This window comes from Ixodes scapularis, unplaced genomic scaffold (genome assembly GCF_016920785.2).
Source record: "Ixodes scapularis isolate PalLabHiFi unplaced genomic scaffold, ASM1692078v2 PGA_scaffold0__279_contigs__length_252992795, whole genome shotgun sequence".
Taxonomy (NCBI): Eukaryota; Metazoa; Arthropoda; class Arachnida; order Ixodida; family Ixodidae; genus Ixodes; species Ixodes scapularis.
Window position 1 is genome coordinate 205422464 of NW_024609835.1, and position 23694 is coordinate 205446157.

General features: G+C 43.6%; 1 protein-coding gene across 1 annotated transcript in view; it reads right to left on the bottom strand.

The window, feature by feature from the left end:
• LOC8030802 overlaps positions 1-23694 on the bottom strand; it is a 178100-nt gene that overhangs the window by 17698 nt on the left and 136708 nt on the right. Inside the window, exon 2 of the mRNA XM_029976772.4 lies at positions 9848-10053. Within this exon, the coding sequence (XP_029832632.3) occupies positions 9848-10053 (206 nt within the window). The remainder of the gene's footprint in view (positions 1-9847; positions 10054-23694) is intronic.

Sequence of the window (23694 nt, forward strand, 5' to 3'; positions counted from 1 at the left end):
GAGCGACACGGCGCGACCGACGCGACCGACTCGACCGCAGCAGGTTGAATTGCTGAAGAGAAAGCGACGAATACATGGCGACGAGAGCGGAGGAAGGAGTTGCCTAAGGCAACACCGCCTAGAAGACAAGGCTGTATTTCTGACATGTCCGCATAGGCAGCGTAGGCCAACGCTGGAGGCAGATAGGAAACGAGTTCTGCGTAAGTGCTCGGCTACGAGTCAAGCTTGAGCCGAACGTTGACGCAATCGCCGTGTCCAATGTTTGCTCAGCTTTGGCCCTCGCTGATGACGACATCTCTATCAGCACTACGGTTTTATTATCTAGGAGGTGTTGCCTAAGGAGACAGCATCCTTATCTTTTTACGTGACTGCTTGTTTATCGAGTGAGCTTCAATACAGGAATTCGCGGAGGCGGTTTGATCTACTTTATTCTTCAAATTCCGAGCTGACATTTCCTGGACACTTCCAAGAGGAGGTCCTGGTACCTTCCAGAAGGTTTTTATATGACGAACAAACGACTTCCATTGTAAGCTGGAGCCATTATAAGAGAGCGACCCGTGCCTCGTTAGAGGTGTTATTGAGTGCAGCACTGCTCTAGACTAGGAGACGACGAATGTCAACGTTTACTTCGTTGCATACGTGCTTGCTAGTGCCGCATAATAACGAACCAGACGGTGAATCTTCATTTCAACGAGGAAGAGATTATCTCGCGTTGGTGCACATGTCAAGCAGTTTAAGCAGTCGCGCGTTCTTCCTCTGCCATGCACAGTGACAACTTAAACGAAGAGTGGGGCTCATTATCTCCACGCGTTTTGTTCTGTAATTCGCTCTTCCGCGTCCTTATCGACTGACGCCGCAAAATGATTGGCTACGGAACTACCATATTGTTGTCGGGACTCAGCACTCCCTGCATTTCTTAGTTGTCAGCGACTAATATATCACCAAGTCTTTCTAGTTTCTTGTATTTGTTTGCCTTATTTCGTATCCGCGATTTCGAGTACTTCGACCCCTCTAGGATAAGAGAAAATGCAGGTTCGCTGACCGACCAGGTAGTTCTCTTGGATTTTGCCACCTCGGTTATTTCGATTTTCCTTCTTTAACCGTGAAAATGTTTGTCGTAATAACCTATGATCTCTGGCCATCATTATAACTAAAAAATTAAATTTATTTAGGCGCACTAATCCACACCCAGTGTTGTAGATGTGCGCAGATTGCAAGTAAAGTAATGGCGGGCGAATAAATGTATACAGATGTAAAACAAGGAGATCTTATATAACGTCTTTGTTATAAAGATTGGTCCTTCGCCCTTCCTTCTTTTTCGGCTTCTCTGTTTATGCTACCTCACCTCGTTTAGGACGCTCTTCCATTCACAGACGTTGATGTGTTACCATTCGAGAATGAAACGATCATATGCATTGCATTTCAGTAAAACTGATGGTGAAGGATGCTTCCACAGCTTGTGATCTGACTGGCACGTGTGCATTACAAGCCTTGAGTATGTTTTTAGGTATTTTGTATTGTTCATATGACCACCCACGACCTCAGGCGAAAAGGCGAAAGGCACATGAGCCCTGCCATCGCCTGCCTGACAAGGGCTAGTTACACAGCCACTTTAGTTTTTACGCGAAAATTCGCAGAATAAAGCGAACGGAATTTCGTAAATGTAAGCACACATACCCCGAAATATGCATAAGTGGTTTCATCTGAAATCGTGCGAGAAAGTATGATGGGTCCTCAAAGCATTCTGATAATATATATGTTGGTGGAAAATGTAACTAGAACAGAACTGCAAATTAGAACTGCGGAACATTTCTTTGTTCTTTGGTTTAGGGCCTTGTAAAGGCAGATGGTACGTCTTGCCATTTGTGCAGTTTTCACGAGTGACACCATCTGAAGTCTCTAAACTCTTGGATACTTTTTTTTTTCACGACAATAATGACGTTTTTACTCATTTAATATTTTGTATAGAAGAGTTACAGTTATCTAGAAATGTTTTTAGTTATATAATATAAAATAAAGATTGTCAACTCTTTAATTTGTGACAATAAAAGGCCAACTTTGAATCGAGATAGCTTTAGTTGTGCATCTAAGGCATAAGTAACATATTAAATGGAAGCTTGTATCTAAGCCGAGTTAAAAATTATCATATTGATAATTTGGGAATAGCCTTTATGAAAAAAGAAACTGTCTAAACTTAAGAAGTACCAAAAAATGCAAAAAGCAACTTTTTTAATATACGTTTTTATGTTTTTTTTTTTAATTATTTACATATAAAAAAAGGTTTTACGTGTTCTTCTATATGCAATAAAACTTCGTTGACATGTACGTTTTTGTCATATTAAGCAGTCCGTTGAAAAGAAGATATGTTTGTACTTCCGTTCAAAGATGAATTATATGGGCCGTTGACCAATCTTTTACATAATTAGTATATATATATTGTGTGTGTGTGTGTGTGTGTGTGTGTGTGTGTTTGCGAAGGGCGGCCCCAGCTCGAAACGTCGTAATAAACTTCGAATTAGTAACTCCGACAGAACGCATCTTTGACTTATTAACCTTTCCCAGTCCATTGTTTTTATATTTACCTTACTTCACCTATATATATATATGCTTCTAACGGTGCCTATAGTATTCATAATATACATCATGTACCATTTAGTAAAAATGAAGCATCACTGCTATATTGTAATTAAAATAAAATTTCATATACACGTCATACATGTCCGGTTCACTTATGAAAAATCAAGATACACAACGTTTCTTTAAATAAACCTATTGAAACGTGGTTTTACTTAAAAAGGATGAAAATTAAGATTCACAAACCTCTATGTCAGGCAAAAAAGGGGCGAGATAAATTATTTCCATAAATCTAACGGGCCGAGTGCAAAACTTTACTTCTTTCGTTCGGTCGCATTCTTTACTCACACTCTAAAGGCTCGTTTCCAACTTCTTGACTCTCTTTTTATTTAAATCAGTAACGAATCATACAGAAAAAAGGGGGAATGAATAAATACAAAGCATTTTTAGTAATATAATCTGACAGTAACATTTAGAATGATAAAAAAAAGTGATTAAAGTGAGGTTAGCATAACTTTTAAGCGAGGTTAACACAACCCTGAAAGACCCATCTCTATTTGGAACCTTCACGTACAAGTGGCAGAATTGAATATTTTTCACAAGGCCAAAAAGCTTCCATTCTTTTTTGACAGTGTTAAGGTATTTGACGAGTCATGCTGCTTCACTTTTGTGAAATACAATTCCAGGCACTTTGGGGGCCACTGCACGAAAAAAAAATATCAGCACTTCCAATTGTTTACAGTTCTGACTACCTAAGGTTGTGCATGAAGGCGTGATGGTTGAGGATTCTTCCCACGCTATTACAGGCACTTTCGCCGTTTCCCGTAGATTAAAAAGAAAAAATTGGTCACCTCTTGTCTTTTCGTTATGTCGTACAGTTGAAACCTATTTATGAAACGACGAGTCTCTCCGTCGGAGATGGGGACACGTTTCGTAATTATCCGGATGTTTTCATTCTACCACTCTTCAACTGTGCGAAGAGCGAACAGTTCGTGCGATGTATTGTTTACGATGTCGTTGCTGACAAGTCCAAAGCTGAAGATTTTACGCTCCGTTGTAGCGACGCAGGTGAAGATAGACGCAATTTGGTTCTTCCGGTGAAGCCATTGTACCGCTCGCGGAAGAACAACGCTTCAGTTTTCCGCAAAATCAAAACGCGATACAATGGTACGAACCTCGAGGTACAATTTTTCTTAGCTTATAGCAAGCCGCTGAGCATGTCGGACAAATTAATGGGGGGTGTGCTTTGTTACGCAGTTTCTTAGCTCATTGCAGAATGCATTAGTTCTTATTTGTTTTTTTTTTTCAGAAATTCCAGAGATTTCCACAAAGTGACTTTGATGTATTTGCCTTGCTCTATATGTACCGACTCCTGGGGTAAACCATATATTTTTAGCACACCTTAAAGGTCAGAAAAACACATAGTTGGGTTAGCAGACAGGAAACGTCCCTTAACGTCTTCAAGACTGAATTTCTGATCGAACACGTTTCATACTGTTTCCAGGAACACAGTAGTTTCTCTCTCTCTCGGTTTCGGTTAACTGTGATTAAAAAGCTGTTATGATATACCAGATATTTGGACAGCATAAAACCTGCCTGCGAAGCAAAACGAAAGCGAAAGGCTGCCGCTCTTGAAGGCGGCGGCACATGATCTTTAGCTCTGGTAGCGCCTCCTGGTAATCACATGCTGTCATAGACCAAATCATGTTTACAAACAAACCGGAGCGCCCTCAGCGGACGCCACCGGCGCCGCGCATGCGTGATGGAGTGTGAGCAAGAAGCTCGCCGTCGCCCATAAACAAACCAGTGAAAGCGGTGTTGTCGGTGTCAGTGTAAGTCAGAGTGATTTTTCTTTCGCGTTAGAATTGTTGATTTCATGCCTTCCGGTTAATGTCGGATTACTTTATCGACCTCAGAGAAATTGACGAAGCTTGTTACACCGCAAGACAAAGCGTGACTAATGGGACATAGAGCGATTCATACCGCGTGGACGCCGGAGATTGAGCTCTAAAGCCAGATTGGTATGATGAGATTCTGCTCGCTGTTTTCAATCGCGGCTTTACTTGGGCTGTAAATGCGTGGATCGTAGCTTAGATGGTCGACGTCAATACTGAAAATCGCGAGCAAAATCTGACGAAGTGAGTCAGGCATAATACGCCTATGATATCCACCGGTAACAGTGATCTACATATTGTATCTACTCTTCACACCGAGCCTACTGGCCCACCTTCAAACTTAAAGGTTTTTTTATGGCCTGCACTTACTTCTTATCGCTATTAGCGGGTCAACATTTGGTCTACGGGCCGCTGTCGTTTGAACGAGTACAAGACAACAAGCAAAAACGTTTGAAAGAGCAGACGACAGTTTGAAAGATCAGGCAGCCGTTTGAACTTGAAGACATACTGAATGTAGTCCGCAGCTTGTCCATACAACTTGGTGGTCTTCCCGCGTTCATGTTGCAACGATACAAATCAATTTGACGACCAGAGGTATCCGTGGATCAAACACAAGTGCTTACCGCACAAGCAATCGTTGTCCGACGGCGTCTGGGTTTTATTTTTCAGAGCCCTTATCAGCGTTCTCGGACGACCCGAGCAGGCAGAAAACACATGAAAACTAACCTTCAAACCTTTCCCGACTATTTTCGGTACAATCCCAGTCGCGGTGTTTTGACGATATGCAGGCTTTTCTCCGATTTCTTTTAATACAACACACGAATGGACGTTCCACATGGTGATTTACGCCCACAGCCCCAGAGCGGAAGTGCGCCCGACGCGCCACCACCGTGCAGTGACGTAACAGAACTGAGTTCGCGTAGAGCTTAATCCTTTCTATCGCGTGCACAGATTTTTATATGGTAGTCGTTTATAATGTTCATAGCTACCCTGTCACTATTGAATTAACAATCACGGCAGCTACCTAAAAAGGGGATGCGACACTCATGCAATTAAAGAGGGTGGCGGCATTTCTATGTCCCGCTTGGCCCATGGATTGCCTTTTCGTTCCCACTTTCCGCCGAGAAAAATAGCTAATGCTGCTTACGAGAACATTAAAGGTACCTATATCTCAAGAAAAAAGAACAGTAGAGAAAAACAAAATTAGGCAACACGCGCACATTGCAGAAAAGCAAAGGCAAGCGCCGAAGCGTCGCGATGCTTTTAGAACTGAGAGTTTCAGCCCATATCATCCTATGAGATATGAAACGCACGTTTCTTTTCGCAAACATAAAATAACCAGCAGTAAAGTCGGAAATTGGGAGGTTTCAAGAAGCCTAGTTAGCTATCAAGTAAAAAAATAATTGTTTGACGAAATAAAAAAAAAATCATGTACGCTTACTGACGGGCTCGGCGGGCCGTCGCTTCGAAATGCTTTTTTCCAATAGTGCTCCATTAGCTCACGGAAAACTTTTAAAACGTCCTATATATATATTTGTTAATCACATATGACAACGCTTTAACATTATATAACGCAGTTTAGTTTTCTTAAGTTCACTAAGTAAGCAAACAACGTGCGGAAGAGCCCTTTACAAGAGTATACTATAAATACTATCGATGTATAAGTTTTGTCAGACTGTGTTTGCACTGGAGTACCAATAAAAACTACGATCATGATCATGTGAAATTTAAATACTAACAAAATGACAGAAACAGGCGTTGTTGAATTATGCGAGGTATTGGTACCTCGCAGAAATATGCGAGGTATAAATATGTCTTCCTTTCAAACGCACTGATCAATATGACGAAGTCATATATGTCAAAGAAATTTTATCGCATTCATTAGAACACATAGAAAGCTTTTTATATAAAAATATTTTAAAAAATCGTATTTCATTTAAATGACGTAGAATTTTGTACTTTTTCTTTTCTTCTCATGTTTAGAGTGTTTCTTTTTTATAACCTATACGTAAATTAACAATATTATTATTTTACAATAGGCTTAGATCTAAAATTTTATTTGATAAGTTTTTTTTATGGCTTAAATAATTGTATGTCGAAAGCCAGCTCAATTCAAACTTGGCCCACCATTGTCAAAGATACAGATTCAAAAATACTTAATTTATATAAAAAAAACAGACTTAGTGTACTTTATCTCTTTCATACAAAATAATAAATCAGTACAAAAAGTTATCAGTGTTATTAAAAAGATAATCTAAACGTTGCGAGACTTCAAATTGTGTCACGAGTGAAAACTGCAAAAATCGCGAAACCGACCTGCTGTCCTTTCAAAACACAAAACTCAAGCACACACAAAAAAAAAAAAAAAATGCAGTTCTAATTTTCAGTGTTGCTCGAGTCACACATCTTACACCAAGATGCATTTTGTTCCAAAACTGTTTGAGAATTCATCATTTTTTCTTGCACGATTTGAGATGAAAGTTCCTATATATAAAATTACACGGGGCGATAAAAATAGATGGGGTTCGTCGGTTAGCCTACACTAAAAGGTGCATGCGAATAAATCAATACCGCATAAAAAATAAAATACACCGGTGCGTATAAAAAATAATTATTCCAGTGTAAAAGAAATTGCTTTTAGCAAATTATTTAGAGATTGCGTAGGAGCCTTCGGTAGTTACATGATTTTCCGAGGGATCGTAGGATTACTTTAGAAATCTCTTCATATAAACTACATTGGTTTACAAAAAAAAATGCGAAGGCAATATTAACTAAAACCACCTTTGCGCTAAGACATTAGTGATATGTCCACACAATGACCTCCGGCGTTTCTTGGTTGTAAGGTTGCAGTGGAAACACTATTATCGTACCTAACTTTTTATCGACTCCAACTATCGTATCAACTAATAATTATAGTTTAGTTTTATCGACGAAATAACAACACGTGGCTTCCTTGATTAAGGGGGGTTATGTTGAGCACTGAACTATGCTAAGATCATGCACAATACTCGACGAAAATTATAGCTGGCCAAAATCGTTATGACGACACGCGCCAAGGTGGCGTTGTTTTCCACAAAAAAACAGTGTTTGTTTTGGCGAGCTCGTTTTCGTATATCTAAAGTTAGGTTTTTTAGGTCACATTGCCAATTAATTTTTTCACAATTTTGTATTGTAGAATTGTCTTTGGTGACAACACAACCATAAAGAGGCGTGTTACAGAACGAATTTGTCAATGAGTAGGTGTGACAGTGAAAATAAATTGTTAATAATACGTGCCCTGTGGCAACACTTATGTCGCTTGTGTACACACAGTACGGCAACCTTTAAGGCCTGGGGCCCTTAATGGCAATATGAAAGCATCTAGCTATTATTCTGTATAAACACCCTCTGGCGATTTATGACATAAAACTGTCGCCCTGTCGACAACTTTCGCGGGATCGTGCGATGTAGTCACCCTAGGAAGGTCCCTGAGAGCCTTGTGCTCTCTTTATAGCTAATACAGTTTAACCAAGTAGCCGTGCATTTCTAGTTTTTCTTACTTGACTCGTTTAGGAAGTAAACATCATAGCCCCTATTTTGTCAGGGATCATACGCATAGGCTCATAAACAAGAGCTGGAGCCTGATCGAAGTTGTAGACGCGATGCCTACGAAATGCACCAAGACCGTTGAAATGTGGCTCTGACCGTATGAACGACTCTAAACAAGAGAAAATTGCCACGAGGATCCGAAAGAATACCGAAATATCCCGAAAACGCCCATCTCTAACTCGTTCATATGGGCTCAAGTCGTTCAAGAAGCCATCACATTCTCGACATTGCTCATGGAGGCAACCGGTCGAGCGGAGTCTCCTCTCGAGTGTTCGCATTCACCTCGAGACTGGCAACAATAGAGGGGGGGAACAACGGCCGTACCGAACGAGACCCACACGCCAGGAAAGAAAAACGAACGGCCAGGTCTCGCGGAAGAATGGCCGTCATTTAGGAACCCAACTACCAGCAATACTAAGAAGCCTTTCCCGAGAAACGTCCGCGTCACAACAAACAAGATCCACAAAAAAAGCAGAACACAGGCGGGTTCTGGGGAGGCAAAGAAGAATGAAAACAAAGGTATTCTTTCCAGATCGCCGAATGCTCCTCTTGTCACCTAGCCTAAATGAGCACAGATCCTCCCCTTCTCTGCCCGACGCCATGGCAGTTGCCGCGCGCATCGCTGCTTTGCCGTAACCCGACAAACGCGACAATGGTCCGACGACAAGCGGGGGGTCGGAGCAAAGGGAACCGCGGGTGATATTTTTATTCCTCTTATGGGTCCCACTGCCCGGTTGCCCTTTGCTTCTTCTTCTTGTTTGGCCCGCTTTGAGGTGGTGCCTGCCATCGCAGACACTATAGAAGCCATTCGGAATCTTCGCGTCGGAAGAAAACGATATCCATCGGGATTCCGGGCATTTTTGGCGTGAATCGAAGCGGCCGGCGTCTCATAACGGGGCTTCGGCAGTGGGGCGCCGATCGGAGGGGCGGGTAACCCGATGGCTTCACTGCGGGTCAGACACGGCCTACGTCCTCGCTCCCAACCCTCTGCTGGAGCCGCTGGCCGCGCGGCGGCTTCTGGAATGCTTGGCTCGACCGCGTTGCCCGGGGTGTTGCCGCGGCAATTGGCTCTCGACTGATGCCCCTCGCTTTGCTTCTCTACCACCGCGCGGCCCGTCGCCAATTGTTTTCTTGGCTTAGAGGCCAGTCGAAAGCGGGCTTACCGAAACAGAAATCTTTCTTGTTTTTTCCCCTCCGTTTCTCACATTTTATTCTTATTTTCGGTGAGGCGGTGCAGCTGCCTCACCAAGCTGCGATACACGAACGAACCCCGAGAAAAACGATATTCCCCCGAGGAAAAGACTTAGAACTCCGCACATTTCTTACAAGAGAAAATTGGCTAGCACCTCCACAACTCTGTATGCTGTATGGCAAAACTTGTTGTCTTTGAGCGAGTGAGTGAACGAAAAAATATTGTTTCATCAGAAGAAAAAAAGCAAAGTAGACAGGATGAACTTACATTCCAATTTAGCATTTTCTTCGAGGGTACTTCTTGCTTTTTCTGGTATTGTAATACGTAATGCCCAGTCCTGAGCAGTGTTTCGCAATTAAATGGGCCTATTTTAGTAAATTCAACTCTATTTGACTATAATTTGCAAGTCAAGTTTTGTGGCTCATCTGGTACTCAATTATGTTCAAGCATCACATAAGCGATATTAATATCCTCCAGGAAGAATATAACGTCCTGAGAAGATGGACACACTTGATAAATTTATGAAGCCTCGAAAGGCAGCCTGCAGTTGTGCTTTTGGTATAAAAAGGGAAGGGAGGGCGGAAAGGGACCGACTCACGTCAACTCGGATGCCGTGCACTTCGAAGTACTGTCCGGGCGGCCTGTCCGACGGCACGTAGCGGAAGAACTCGATGTCGTCCTTGTACCATTTGACTGAGTAGAGCAGGTCTCCCTCCAGGTCGTAGGCGCACTTGAGAAGGACCTCCCGGCCCACGCTCACCCGCTGAGGGACATCCAGCGACACGATGCGCAGTCCGAAGACTCCTGTCAAAAAGCAAAAAATATATACGCGTCTCACACGACGAAAGAAGCAGGAATGAGTGCATGTCACGAGGCAAAAGAAAACACACACACACGCAAATCAAGGACACGAGCGTGTGACATGACGAAAGAAACACGACTATCTACTCCTCAGCGTCGAGGGATCCTCTTAAAAATTGCGCATCTTTCAGTAGTTGCTGCGTCAATCATTCGAGACCGCCGTGGTCTCAGCATTTACTCTGAGCACGTATCGTACACAAGGAGTGCATTCACGTTCGGCGTGACCTTACCCAAGCAGCGCGGAATTCGGCCAAGCATTGGTCTACGGTTGGCGACGGTCTTCTGGCTAATGGACAAATAGTGGCCATTCATTGGCCACTACTTGGCCGATGGCTGATGGCCAGTGGCCAGTGGCCAGAGAAAGGCCAGTTATCAGCCCAAAGCTGGCCAATGTCTGGCCATTGGCCAATGATTGGCCAAATCTGTGATGACTGGGTAAACTCAGCTCGTATGAAAAACGAGAGGCGAGGACTCGGGTTCGATCGCGTTATTTGTGCCCAAGAAATGGCGACAACATAAGTTTGCCAGGTGATGTTTTTTTGTTTTTTTTTTCGTTTAAAGGGTCCATAACGAGGGTTAGAAACGTTGTTACGATATAGATTAAGAAGACTTCATTCTAAATGAAATGGTGAATTCCAGCAATGTTGCAGATGAGAATACGTGGGCGAAATGGGCGTATGGGAAGGGAGCTAGTATACAACGAACATGAAGGCACCATGGAGATAAATGAAAGAAAATACTTCAGGTACGCGTAATCGCAATATTTGACAAAACATTTTTTGAAAGATGAAATGACGGACTTTTGATTGTGTTGTTACGTCCTGTACGTATTTAACGTTAATTTGTACTGTATTTCTTATTGCGTGATCTAGACTTTTCAGTATCATTAAGTAGTGACAAGAACATTTCACACCTAAATAAAAGTATCAGTTGCACCAAAGACTATATAGTCGAACTATTTGTTTCGAGTAGTAAGAGAGAAAGGTTTACAATGAAAAAATAAAATAAGTACTACTGTATAATATAATTCTTCAATATAAACACCATGCGGCTTATAACAAGCTACCAAATATATCCTTTCAATCTAAACAAGAGTTGTAGTTTTTTTGTTTTTTTTTTATGATAACAGCAGCACAAATCTTTTAAGTTCCAGATGCGCGTGATATATTCGATTTTGTTTAACGAGTATGTAATTCAAATAAAATTGTTAAGTAGAATTCCATCTAAGAGATGACTTAATACTCAATATTTTGCAAAGCGCTGTAATGCGGATGAGAATTGGCAAACAAGGGTTTTGGAGCAAATGCTTGTAAACAATGTAACACACTATGTTTGTATAACAAGGCAGTTAAGTTTTTGTATGCTCGAAAAACGACCAGAGTAGGTAGGGCGATGCATACCTTGAAACTTCCACGGTTTGGTGAAATGTGCAGTGCACGACAGCATTAGGGCGAACACAGCATTGACAATTTTTCTGTAATTTTGCTTTAAAGTTGTGTGGGGCACCATAATATACCAACGAGGTCAGTGCTCTAAGTGAGCCCTTCCTACCGCACCATGAAGTTTTATAGCCTCTAAAGTTTACAAAAAACAAAAAAAAAAAAACAGAACGGCTCTTTTTTTTTTTTTTTTTTGCATCACCAATGTTGCGGTATGCAAAACCTTTTCGTGTGTTTTTCCTTTTCTGATAAATCCGAACTCTCTGTGGTGGAACTATGGCAACTGTGTTATAACTTTCAACTCTTGGAGCCACGAATTTGTTCTTGTGGTAGGAAAACCAGAAACGTGTAATTTCCGTGAGTTTTAGCTTGCACTCTGTTTCCACAAATGATGAAAAGGGCGTGACAAACACTCCTATTTTTTTCGCGTCGTCGTTTCGCTAAGTGGTTCTTGCTATTACTGTGTTTGTTGACCGCCATTGCGGCCTCGGTCTGTTTGTCGTAGTCAATATTGGGTGGCAATGGGAAAAAGCAGTTTGCGCTAGAACAACCGAGGTCACTCCTGTGCCTAAAAAAAACTAGTAAAAATTTGTTTTTTTAAAGAAACGGTTAACTTTTTTATAATATACAATGAGGTCAACTACCTTCTTTTTTTGTATTGCTACAACGAAAAGAAGCCCATAATACAAAAGTAAAAAAGTAATGAAAAGACGTTCACAGTTACAGTAACAAAGAGACGTTTACTTACAGTAACGAAGAAACGTTCACTGTTAGAGAAAAGAAGAGACGTTGACTTACAGAAACGAAGAGACGTTAACTGTTACCATATTATCACTGCAACAAAATTTCCCTTGTACTGTTCCACGCGATAAAAATAGACATTTTTAAGCGTGTTCTAAGCGTAACTGTGTTCACAAAATTTCGCAGGTTAATAAAAAACACTTCAAATGAAAACAAAAACAAAAAACAGGTTGTGTTGGAAAGGTTCTGTCCCTCCGACTCGAACAGTCGCAGAAGTGTCAAAGTATCCTAAAGTATAAACTGGAAAGAGCGTTCCTGGCTTTTTTGTATGACCTTCACTATATTTTAAATATATTACAAATGTTTCCTATTGACGCAAATAAGCCGTATGTTTGGAAACTATTTTAAATTTAATGAATGTTACTAAATCGCGCCGCAGAGAAATAGACTCTGCTGCTTAAAAATTTATTGCAGTGATATCCACAACAGAAGCAATTATAAGCATAAGGTGGGCTCCGTTGCCGCTTGTCGGAACTCGTCGAGTATGCGCAGGGAAATCGTGTGTATTTTTTTTTCAAACTCGCACTTCAGTTTCGTTGTGGCCGTCGTTTCCTGTTACTGCGTGTTTTAAAGCTAAAATGTACTATTTTGTAAGAGAATTTGGCCATGAAAAATTGTTTCGGCCCAAAGGTCTTGCCGGGAATAAACCTTCAGTGAATGCACTTCAACAACTAACCTGTCTTTTTTTTAATCTTTTTTTCTTTTGCTTTTTTAACGTTTATTACACATTAGTGACACACATCCACGTGCCGGTATGATTATTGTTTAGAGTTCGACCCCAAAAGCCGTGAATCCCTTAGCGTTAACTTTCCGCCCCGTGCCTCAAGCTGCGTGGACCAAAATGGTTGTTCTAAATAACCCAAGAACACCGGAATTGATTCCCGCTTTTGACCTTCAGGAAGTCTGTTACGTCTTTACATGTCATAACAAAGAAGTAGGTCAAGAAACCTGATCTCAACAAAGTTTGCAGCCAAGCAAATTTCTTATAAACTCTTGCTATTGGAGCCCGATAAGCAATTTAATATAAAAAAAAAACTTCAGAAAGCCCAGCGTAAATGAAATTATAATGCAACCCTTCTTTCACGCTTAGGCGTTTGTTTTACAAATTTTATCATCTCCAACAATTTAGCTAATATTTCCTTTTTTTTAGAGTTCGTTGACGAAACTAGTTTGGTTTGTGTATTGGGGCCCCTCATCACACATTCCTTGGAGATTCGCGCTTTTAAAGAAAACTTGACAGTAAAAACACCGATGGTCCGGCTTCACAATTTTATAGTTTACGAACACTAGTATTGTGAAAAGCTAAGCTGGCCATCTCCAAATTTCCCTCTTCACTGAACTTCTAACAACGCGGAGCACCTTTCATGCAAATTCTGCGCATAAGTCGAACATGTGTCAACGGTCACTGCGCTCACAGGAGAGAATACAGTCGTTCACTCCGGAGAAAACAAAAAATCTTTTCAAGGATATGTTTTCGCAAAACCGTTTACTCCAAAGTTATGCCATTCGCCTTTCTCCCTCTCTCTGGTTCTTTCCCGTACGTTCATTCCAACTTTTGAAAGCCGTCTCAAATTGCTCTCGCTGCGCTGTTGTACGACGAAAGACACCATGTCCACTTAGGTCTGCGCATCTGGAAATCTCTTTTCCCGGCAATTCGCCGGCCAAGGAAACGTTTCCTGCAAGTGTTCCCAGTTAAGCAGCAAAAATAAGCAGGCATTGAAAAAATTTAACAGCGTGCCCACATTGAAACGACGACAGAGACGCGTGGCGGCGAACGGCCAGCCCCGACCATCGCCAGCCGCGCTGCAACGGACTCGTCTTTTCGCTCCGCGACTCCTGAGATATTTACAGCTATAACATAAAAGCCGGCGGCCTTTCTTCGAAATGACCGTCATTCAAAGCTCGGAAATAAGAGCTGGAGCCACATTGCAGCCAGCAATGGGCAATGCCACCCATTCGTTTTTGCAGTTTTCATCTCTGCCCCGTTTTTATTCTTTTATCGTGCTCCAGCCTTTAATCTTGTAATCCATAAGGTGGGGCGTGAGGCATGTTCGCCAGCGCTCATTCAAAGTGCGAATGAAATTCCCATTTGCGTAAGGAGCGAGGGAGGGAGCGAGAAAGTTAAGGAGGAACAAAAGAAAAAAAAAAAAAGGGAGGCGAAAGATTACCGGTGCAAGATTGCTTCTTCCCTCCTTTTCCCTTTGTCGACAAAGCCGCCTCCTTCCCGTACATTTTCCCCCTCATTCCCTTCCGACTTTGCTTTCGATGTTCTGGTTGCGAACTCTGATCTCAAGTTCCGTATATCATGGCCTGCTCGCCGCTTCCCGCGTATTGTTCAACCTACTGTCTTTTTCTTCTTATTATTTTTTGTCTAACGCTGTCGCATTTTTATACGTATGCTACCCTGCCGTTTTATTTATTTTCTTATTGGTTTTAAAACGGGGCAGATATATAGACCATTCCATTCAGCGTTCTCTGGGCGGCACTATATTGTTCGACGGCAGCGCCCTCTCCACACATCCGGGATGTTCAGCGGGTTCGGCGGGGTAAAACGAGAGAGAAGGCTCGCGCCCGACTCCGCTAGCAGACGACAAACCGGGAGGTTACCGTTCTCCATCTTTGGGCTGTATCGACGGGCTCTACCGAACATCGAACTCTCGCTCGTGGCTGCCCTTGTGAAGCGGTTCGCGTTCTTAGAATAGTTGTGGCTACTCCAAAATCAGCCTATAGCTCTCTGTTGTTCTATTTTGCTAAATGATCAGCTAGCAAATCTTTTTTGCGTGACTTAAATAGCAGTTGAGTCAGCCGGCAGTACTACCCTCAACGACTGCTTGTATTGCGGCAGGAGAGCACGTTTTATTTATTATTTCAGACTTCCACTCAAGGTCGCTAAAAGCCTACACCAGTACTAACTCTTGTATGGTAAAAAAGGTACAGCAACCGGATTTACTTTTCGCCAAAGAGACCGGCCAATCTGACACAGTTTTCCTTTTTTTTTTTTACTTGCACGCAGGTAACAGCGCATTTGGACCCTGTGAGTCTTTTTATCTAGCATAATATTACACGACAATTCGCATACCAAAATCTGCGCATCTGTACTGGAAAGTTCCAAAATGACGCGATTTTAAACAGAGTTTGCACGCCAGCCGGACGCTAGCTACAGCCCACTCGGCGGAGCGGACGACGTCAGGTTGAGAGGGGGAGTGCATTTTTTTCTCTTTTACCCTCTCTGCTATGACCCTAATGGAACGCTCTATAGCAGAGCGAAGATTATATATTTTCGACATGCTTGGTTCGTACAAGAGAGGAAGCGCATGCAGTGCGCTCTCCGAACTCATAGTACCCTCTTTTATCAATATGTAACAAGCTTTACAAGAGAGTGGTACCTTCACCGACTGTCGACTAAAACAAGGAAGACGAGAGGGCAACGGGCAGCACGAGCACTTGACCTCGGGAACTCTGGAGCTCATTACTCCGAAGATAAAGGAGTGCAGCCTGCAAGGAGGGGTCCTAGCCTTTTATTTCCACCACTCACATTGGAAAGAGTTAAGGACCCAGAGGGACGTCGCTTCTTCCGAAGGATTTCTCTACACCACTCTAGACTCAACGTCAACTATTTGGCGCTGCGTTGTCAAGCCTAAGAATTGCTATAAGATAAGAAACTGAGGGGCAGGAAAATATTCGAGTGCATGGAGACGTTGCAGGGGCCGTGCTCTAATAGGAATGATTAGTGCGTAGACGGTAAGCCTAGCTACCTTTATCTCTATCCGATGTGAAAACGCGAGATAAGGCGCAAGGAGCACAAGACGCTGTTGTTCATTTTGGTTGGAAGGAGACAAGGGATAGAGAAATATACCGCTAGCCCTTGCGCCTACATCAGAGCTCGGCGCTGTGAATTCCCCACGCCCTCTCACCTCCTCCTCTCCCAAAGTTTCTCTATGTAAAGAGAAGCTTCCACGGTGCAGCAGCTCGCGCACTGCTGAAAGAGCACGTGGCTTTTTTGTGTGTCTCCTTCGGACACGCCATGGTGCGAAGGGGCTTTGATACCATTGGATCACTGCATGCGAAAGCTACCCTAGCCCTGAAAACGTAGCACAAAAAGAGTTAACGCCGAGTTTAGATGCTTTCCCTAGGATATGGGACAGGTTCAGAGAATGGTGCTTCTTTCTTATTAATATTTAATGTTTGTTAGGCGAGAGGTTGGTAGGTTTTTGTAACGCTTATCTTGAGGCTTAGCAGTTGAACCACGGGGGCTGTCTATTGTTAATGGAAGTCAGAAACAGTTATACAATAGAGCTCAGTTTAATCTGGACACCTCCGTTGACAGCCCATAAATGCATTTACAGTCTTTTAGCGGGACGCGAGTGAAGACTCCAGCAGAGCATCACACATGTCATGTTTGTTTAATCACTTTTTATGTGCGCAATTTTCGCTTCCATCTCGCAAACATTTTCACTACAAAACGTACCTGTCAGAAATGTAAAAATAAAAATACCCAAACACCAATCCTGTGTGGAAAATTTAATCCTCCTTCCTGTAAAGCTCTCCTCATATATTACATCACCTTCATCGGCATTTTAGAGACGTGTTTACGAGCCTCTCTCCGGCGAGCTTCCATTGCAGTTCCTTTTGCGATTACTCTATACTGGCAGCACATGATATAGCAGGTTCTGTTTGTTCCTTTATAAAGTCACATAGGACTTCCGGCGACTCAAAATACCGAATGGACACAAATTATGCGTCGGAGTTAAGCTGGTATACTCGGCACAAATTCAGACATCCTCCCGCAATGGGCTTAGTGATCACGCCTTAAAACAGCATTGGCGCCGTTCATGTTTGCGTTTTAGGGTTAAAAAACGGGAGGAGTTACTGCTTGCGCAATCTAGTTCTTCTCGTTCGCGGTGTTTCTAAGTGTTCATCCCAAAACAGCAACAATGTACGTTACCAGGGGATCGTTACTTCTTAAACGAACCCCCCGTGCAACTTTTATTGGATTAAAACGAACACATAAATAACGTTGACATACCGAGAAAGTCACGTATCGTTTCATAGACATGACATTTGCTTGTTAATAACAAATAGTTTGATCTCCAAGACGAGTTAGGTAACCCCTTCCTGTCAAAGGTTAACGAGTTTTCGTTCTATTCTCACCCCACTATTTAAGCAGGCGGAAAATACTTCCGGCCAATATTTCGCAGCCGAAGCGTAGCGGTTGCTCCAAACCGTTGCCGCCACCGCCATGCTCCAAGCATAGCAAAACTACCGCAAAAAAAAAAAGAATACTATTGAGCCAAATAATATTGTTTACCGCAATGCTTTTCCTTTTCCTGACAGCGTGGTATATGTTTATGGTCGGTTGAAACGTTCCTGTCGCAGAATGTTACTTCCTGATTTACGGCATGCCGATAATTGTAAGGGTAGAACTTTTACCAAATCCATAAGCGTGAAACACATCTGTGCAAAAAAACGCGTCGCCTCTTCACCGCCGATAAGCATAGCCCTGCTGTGACGTTCTGCGCGGCATTCGGCGATGTTATTATGTCAGCCACTGCTGCTATGTTTACGCCACTCGGTGGAGCGAGGCGACGCAAGGCGGTTTTTGAGTAACTGTTTCACGTCTTAGCGCCTGTGCTCTTTTTAAGAAGCTGACAGGTCGGAAGAAGGTACAAGATCACTGGATCCAATGAACCGCACCCAATCCTCACGTAACCCAATCCTCACGTAACTCTGGGTGTGGGTATGGGCGGAAGCGTAATGACGTTGCGAAAGACCAAGGCATAATTGGTGCAACGAGCAGGTAGCATCCACCGCACTATCAGCTTCAGGCAGAACAGAGTTATGGCGCATTCACACTTGGAAGCGGATCCGCGTTCGCGAAGCGGTTGCGGATGAGGTTCGCGAGTGATCCCGTTCAGAAAAACCGAGAGGCGGTTGTCGGGTGGCGAGAAACGGTTGGCGGTTTCTTGGTGATCACGCGTGATCTTTTGGGAATTACGTTTGGCAACCCTGTTTTACAATCCAAAATCCACTTTGATTGCTATTTTGGCACCCAGGAGGGTTTTTCTCGGGATGTTCGCACGCATCACGAGTTCACGCAGCGAAAAAAGAGACATAAACCTGCAAAACTCGCCTGCGATTCCCTCGACTTCGTCCTCAAGCAAAGCCCAGCCAGGCGCGCCTTGCTGACTCAGAAGAGGATGCCCCCGACCTTTTCTTCTAAGTGGACCCTTCGCGCATGAAGAGCTGACCTTGTTTTCGGGATAGAGGGCCAGTTTCCCCCCCTCGTTCGCTTTTATCATTTCCGACATTGTGAGCGGTGGGGTGGACCGGGGTGCGCGGGATGCGTTTGGGGTGCTAGCCGGTCGTAGCTTCGTTGGTGGCGGACTCTACTCTCGTCACTCGCACGTCGATTGAGTCTACTGTTTGTTTGACATTAAGCCCAAAATAAACGCCGTATGGATTACCTCTGTATCGTCTGGCACGTACACTTTATTTCTAGAATATGCTCCCTTTATTTCTTTTGTTAGCAGTAAACGTTAAAGATCGAGCTAGCGCAGGTGCCCTGCCAGCTCTGCGGTCGTGCATTGGCTACGCAATCAGGCTCACGACGTCTCTATCGGCCTTCGTAATGATCATGCACCGTGTCGAAAGCTTTCAATAGTTCATGCGACTATCTTAGTGGATACAAAAGCAGATATTTCGGTCGATAAGGGGTGGGTTTTGACATTCTACGGGCAGAAACTAACAAGGCAGCGAGCTTCGGGCTGTGGCACCCGGAATAATTAACAAACTCTTACCCGAACCAAATCACCGGCACGAAACCCGTTAAGATTACGAGTCAATTCTTTTTGCGGCGGATTCAAGTGACGGACGTGAACATCACGTTTCTTCGCTGACTTGTATGCTGTAACGCTAGGACTACAGCCCCTTGGACGCCTCACCAGCGACCGGTGCCATCCTGTTTCGAAAGTCACTGACGTCACGTCAGCGTCGCGTTGCGATTGGTTGTCGCTTTGCGGTTTGTGAAAGTTGTTGGGAGAAATCGGTCCCAAGCGGTTGGCAAAAACGCGCCCTAACCGCTCGATCCTAGCCGCTTTGCGGCTGAGAACGCGCGGAAGCGCTTCGCGTTTTCGGATCCGCTTCCAGTGTGAACGCGCCATTAGAGCGGCAATTGGCGAATTCCCAAATGCGACCTCAAAGTACAGTCTTTAGCGCGTAGCCATGTCCCTGTGCTAAAACTTTGTGGTGTGACAATAACACTATGGTAAAAGTTTAGATTGTAAATATAACGTATTACCAGCCTTAAATTGTATTCAAACGGCGGGCAAATTAAGGGAACCAGGTCCGCGGACCTGTGAGTCCGTGTTCGCAGCTTTGGTTACTGCCTTCGCTGCACGCGCTACCAAACAAGATCAGTACCCCCTAAAGCTTTGACGAGGCGACCATAGCTTAAAATGCACTCCAATCTAAGAAAAGAGCCACCATGTTGTGCACTATACGCTAAATTAATCGTCTGGCTAATCTGTCAACGAACAAGGCAACCATGAAGGGTCCAGCGACAGAACGTGGTTCTTCGTAATTTTACTCGTGGAAGAATTTCTCAACTGCAGTAACTTCAATACGATTACTACCGAAAAAGTTATATAAAACGCACTCTGGCCTCAGCGAAGAAAAGCAGTGGTGGCGTCTGCCGGTATGGGCCTTCCAGGGCAGGTGATATCATTGAACCCTGACTAATTCATGTGAACCGCGCTGTTTCTGTATGCCGAATTATATTTTTCTTACATAAAAAAGAAAGAAAAACGTTGTTTTCAAGGGAAAAGAAAAGCGGCGCATATTGAAGTTTGACCAGGAAAAGGAGAAAATAAGAATGACACAGTTTCTAACGACGAATAAGGTATAGGGGGATCTACTGCGGCATCAGGTTTATATGGCGCAAGAGCCCGTGCTTCCTCGGACATTCACAAAAATATACCGAGAAGATGAGGGATCCTTGCGCAGTGGGTCGATTTGATGACACCTTGTCTTACGTTGACGAGTGTTCGCGCTCCCTTTTAATACGGGGTATTCACAGGCGGCCTTAGCTGTGTGCGCGATTGGTGAGTGCGTGCTGATGGCAAGTTTCCACGGATCTTTTGTGACGTACATTGCACATCATCAAGATTGCCGGCCTTGGCAGCCTACTCATGTGAGCTCGTTGTGCGTATGCGCTCTAGACAGTGCCCTTAAATATGGCGTTCAGTGGATAGCCCCTATTGATGGAACCAATTCACTCATGTTTGAAACAAGGCTGCCGATGTCTACCATAGTTTTGCGCCGCAGTGCTGGCTTTCAACCAGGCCTAGACGACGCTCTGCATGTTTTGACATTTGCTCGCTCGGGTAGGTCACATTTTACTGAAATGCAAAGTAGATGCCGAGTGAGGCTGCTAACGCCAGTAATTGACAGCCCCGCCATGCGCGGGAGTCACGCTCCACGAAGGCGACAATGTTAGAATGAGCATGTACAGCCATCAAATCGTTGCCTTGGGGAATATAACGGCTTAAAGAAAAGTCGGAAACGCATTTAGCAGCTGGTTTCGTGAAATAACTGACGGGAAGGGGCTCGTGATAGTTAAAAAACACGGCAATAACTAATGAATTTATTTTTCCTATATAGCTATCCTGCGAAACAAAGTTAGGATTTATTGTGGCTGATACGACAGCATCCTGCATTGATACGACTCACACATATCGTGCGCAGCAAGAGGCCTGAGTGTAGAACTACTAGGCTTGCCTGGGAACTGCCCAAACATAAAGACAATTGAAGACAAATACTTAGCCCCCGGATGAATTTTGCGCACAGATGCGTTCAATAAAATTGCCGAAAGAGTCTGTCTGATGTTGATAGTCAGACCATCTGGAGTCTTCGTATAAGGTGTTCTTCTTCTCTCGGGAGATTCTTATGCGGCAGAGGGAACCGCCGCCTAGAGATTCGAATGACATTCAGTTTGATCGAGGCAAATTTCCTTAACTTAATGACAGGTTACAGTCCTCGTTTAACTAGGGTACAGTTTTTAAGAAAAAAAAGTTAGTAAAAAGCTAGTAATCGCAGCAGTTACTACTTTATCTGATCGTTACTACCTTTCACTAAATATTTATTTCCTCAAACGTGCGGTAGGTATAGTACAACGTTACTAAATGCCTCAGTTACTACGTTTTTCTGACCGTTACTATCTTTTTACTATCTATTCACTACGCCAAGCGCGTGAACAGGATGGCGGCGTCTGCTGCATTGCCGGTGGCTAACGTCAACTACACACTTTCTGCTTTGGAACGCAGCGGGAGGCATCCGCTCAAAATCGTAGCATCAAACATTGTAGAAGGCGGCATGCTTAAGGGCTGGAGCTGACTTTCGCAGCCTCCGTTCCAGCACGTCGTGGATGCCAGCGCTGCCGCGATCGCAGCCAGAGGGATGGATGAATGGATAGATGCTAACGGCTGTACCCTTTATGTTGGATGGTAGCTTGCGCCACTTAGCCCAGCCGCAGCTATTGTCGATGCAATGGCCATGCGGCGTCTGCGTTTTCAACGCGTTTGCGTCCTTTTGGAAGCGTCTATGTTCCTATATTGGTTTTAACTTGGATGAAAAGGGCCACGTTACAAGTTCTAAGAACATTTCCAAAGACAAAAAAAAAGGTTCATTATGTTTTTTTGCTCTTTTAAATTCTTGTCTTTTTTAGAGTTAATGTTTCTAATTCCCCAAAAAATACGCTTGGTAACATTGTACGACAAGCAGTTTTGGGACAGTCCGAGTTTGCGAGACGCTAATTCTGCGATCTAAACCTGTAGTTTTGGTAGTGTGTCGTGTGCTGTTCTCGTGTTTCCGTGTTGGTGTACATAGCTAACCTTCGTGCGCTCGTCTGCACGAGTGTGCACCACTCGTCGCCGTATCCGCCGTTCCACGGCGACCGTTCGGCCGTTTCAGTGGCATGGGTTTCGCCGTTCAAGAGGCTCCGCCGCTTCGCTCCTACTTGGCACTGAGGACGACTTTTTCACAATTCGTGTGAACTTGGTGGTTGAATGTTTGTGATTGAGCAGTCTTCTTTAGTGCCAGTGAGCTGTCACGACCTTTGATAAGCGTAGTAAATAGTGTATCTAGCTTTAGGACTCATGAGAAAAGGATTTGGCATTCTACAAATCTTTCTTAATATGCTTCTATCTCCCCAGAAATGACAGCCTTCGGCAGTGGACTATACGCAGATTAAGATGTGACCTACATGCATTTCCGTCACGCGAAGGGAGTGCAGCTGCTGTCGTACTCACCGCCAATTAGAGCCTTCGGTCGCCTCGGGTGACGAAAATAAAGCCATCTTTCGGCGACGGTGACCGGATTAGTTTTAATTCTCGATTAACGTAAGCGACGAGAAATCTTGTTCGCGGATGCTATGCGGGGAAGCGAAGACATGACTCCTGAGAGCCGGTTGGAAGGTTGTTTTATCGACTGTAGCAAATCATTTCCGTGATCGCGTTTGTTTTCTAATAGGAGGTAGAAGGCCTTGAATCCTTTAAGAACTTCCTTAAGTGATGATATTGGTGCGTAAAGAGCACTGTAGTTGCAACATTTTTCACTGAGTGGTGTTACAGGACGACAAGTTTGCGCACTCAAATGGTCATTATAAAAGACTCATGGGCAGTCAATGGAGTTAGCGATTAGAGTGATTAGAGCAAGTGTGTCACGTGCGTTCGTCGTATTTGTATGTGATCTGTGTTGAATACTTTGTATCAAGTGTGTGCTAAAGATGTTTGTGTGCAAGCTGCGTATTTACTTGCAAGTGTGGAAGCGTTGAAATAAACTATACATAATCGATCTTTTTTTTACTTTCAATTGGGCGTGACTAGTGCCACCTGGATCACCCATTTCCTGTTCGTGAGAAAGCGGCTTTTACAAGAGTTTTTGGGCCGGCCAAAGCCAAGTTTGTTAGCTTCTCGAGCAGTAATGGTTATTAAACTTCTCCCAGGTGCGGTGATGTCTAAGTCGTTACATATTGATGTGAGCAGTGTTTGAAGAAAAAAAGAACTGTAACAGAGTTAAAAAACAACAACGATAAAAACGCTAACTTTGATATGCAGAGGTTTAATACGTTTTATATCTATAATGAGCCTAGGAAGAGTGTAAGGAACAAAGTAGCCCCTGTCTGGCTGGCATCGCTTCAATTTAGATACTAATGTCCATCTCCACCGCATCATTCTGCTCTAACCAAGTGTGAAGCCACAACATTCGATGTGGTGAACTCTCGTCGTTCTGATACTTTTGTGAAACATTCGATGGCACTACAAGGCTTCAGCGACCAAATTCACATATT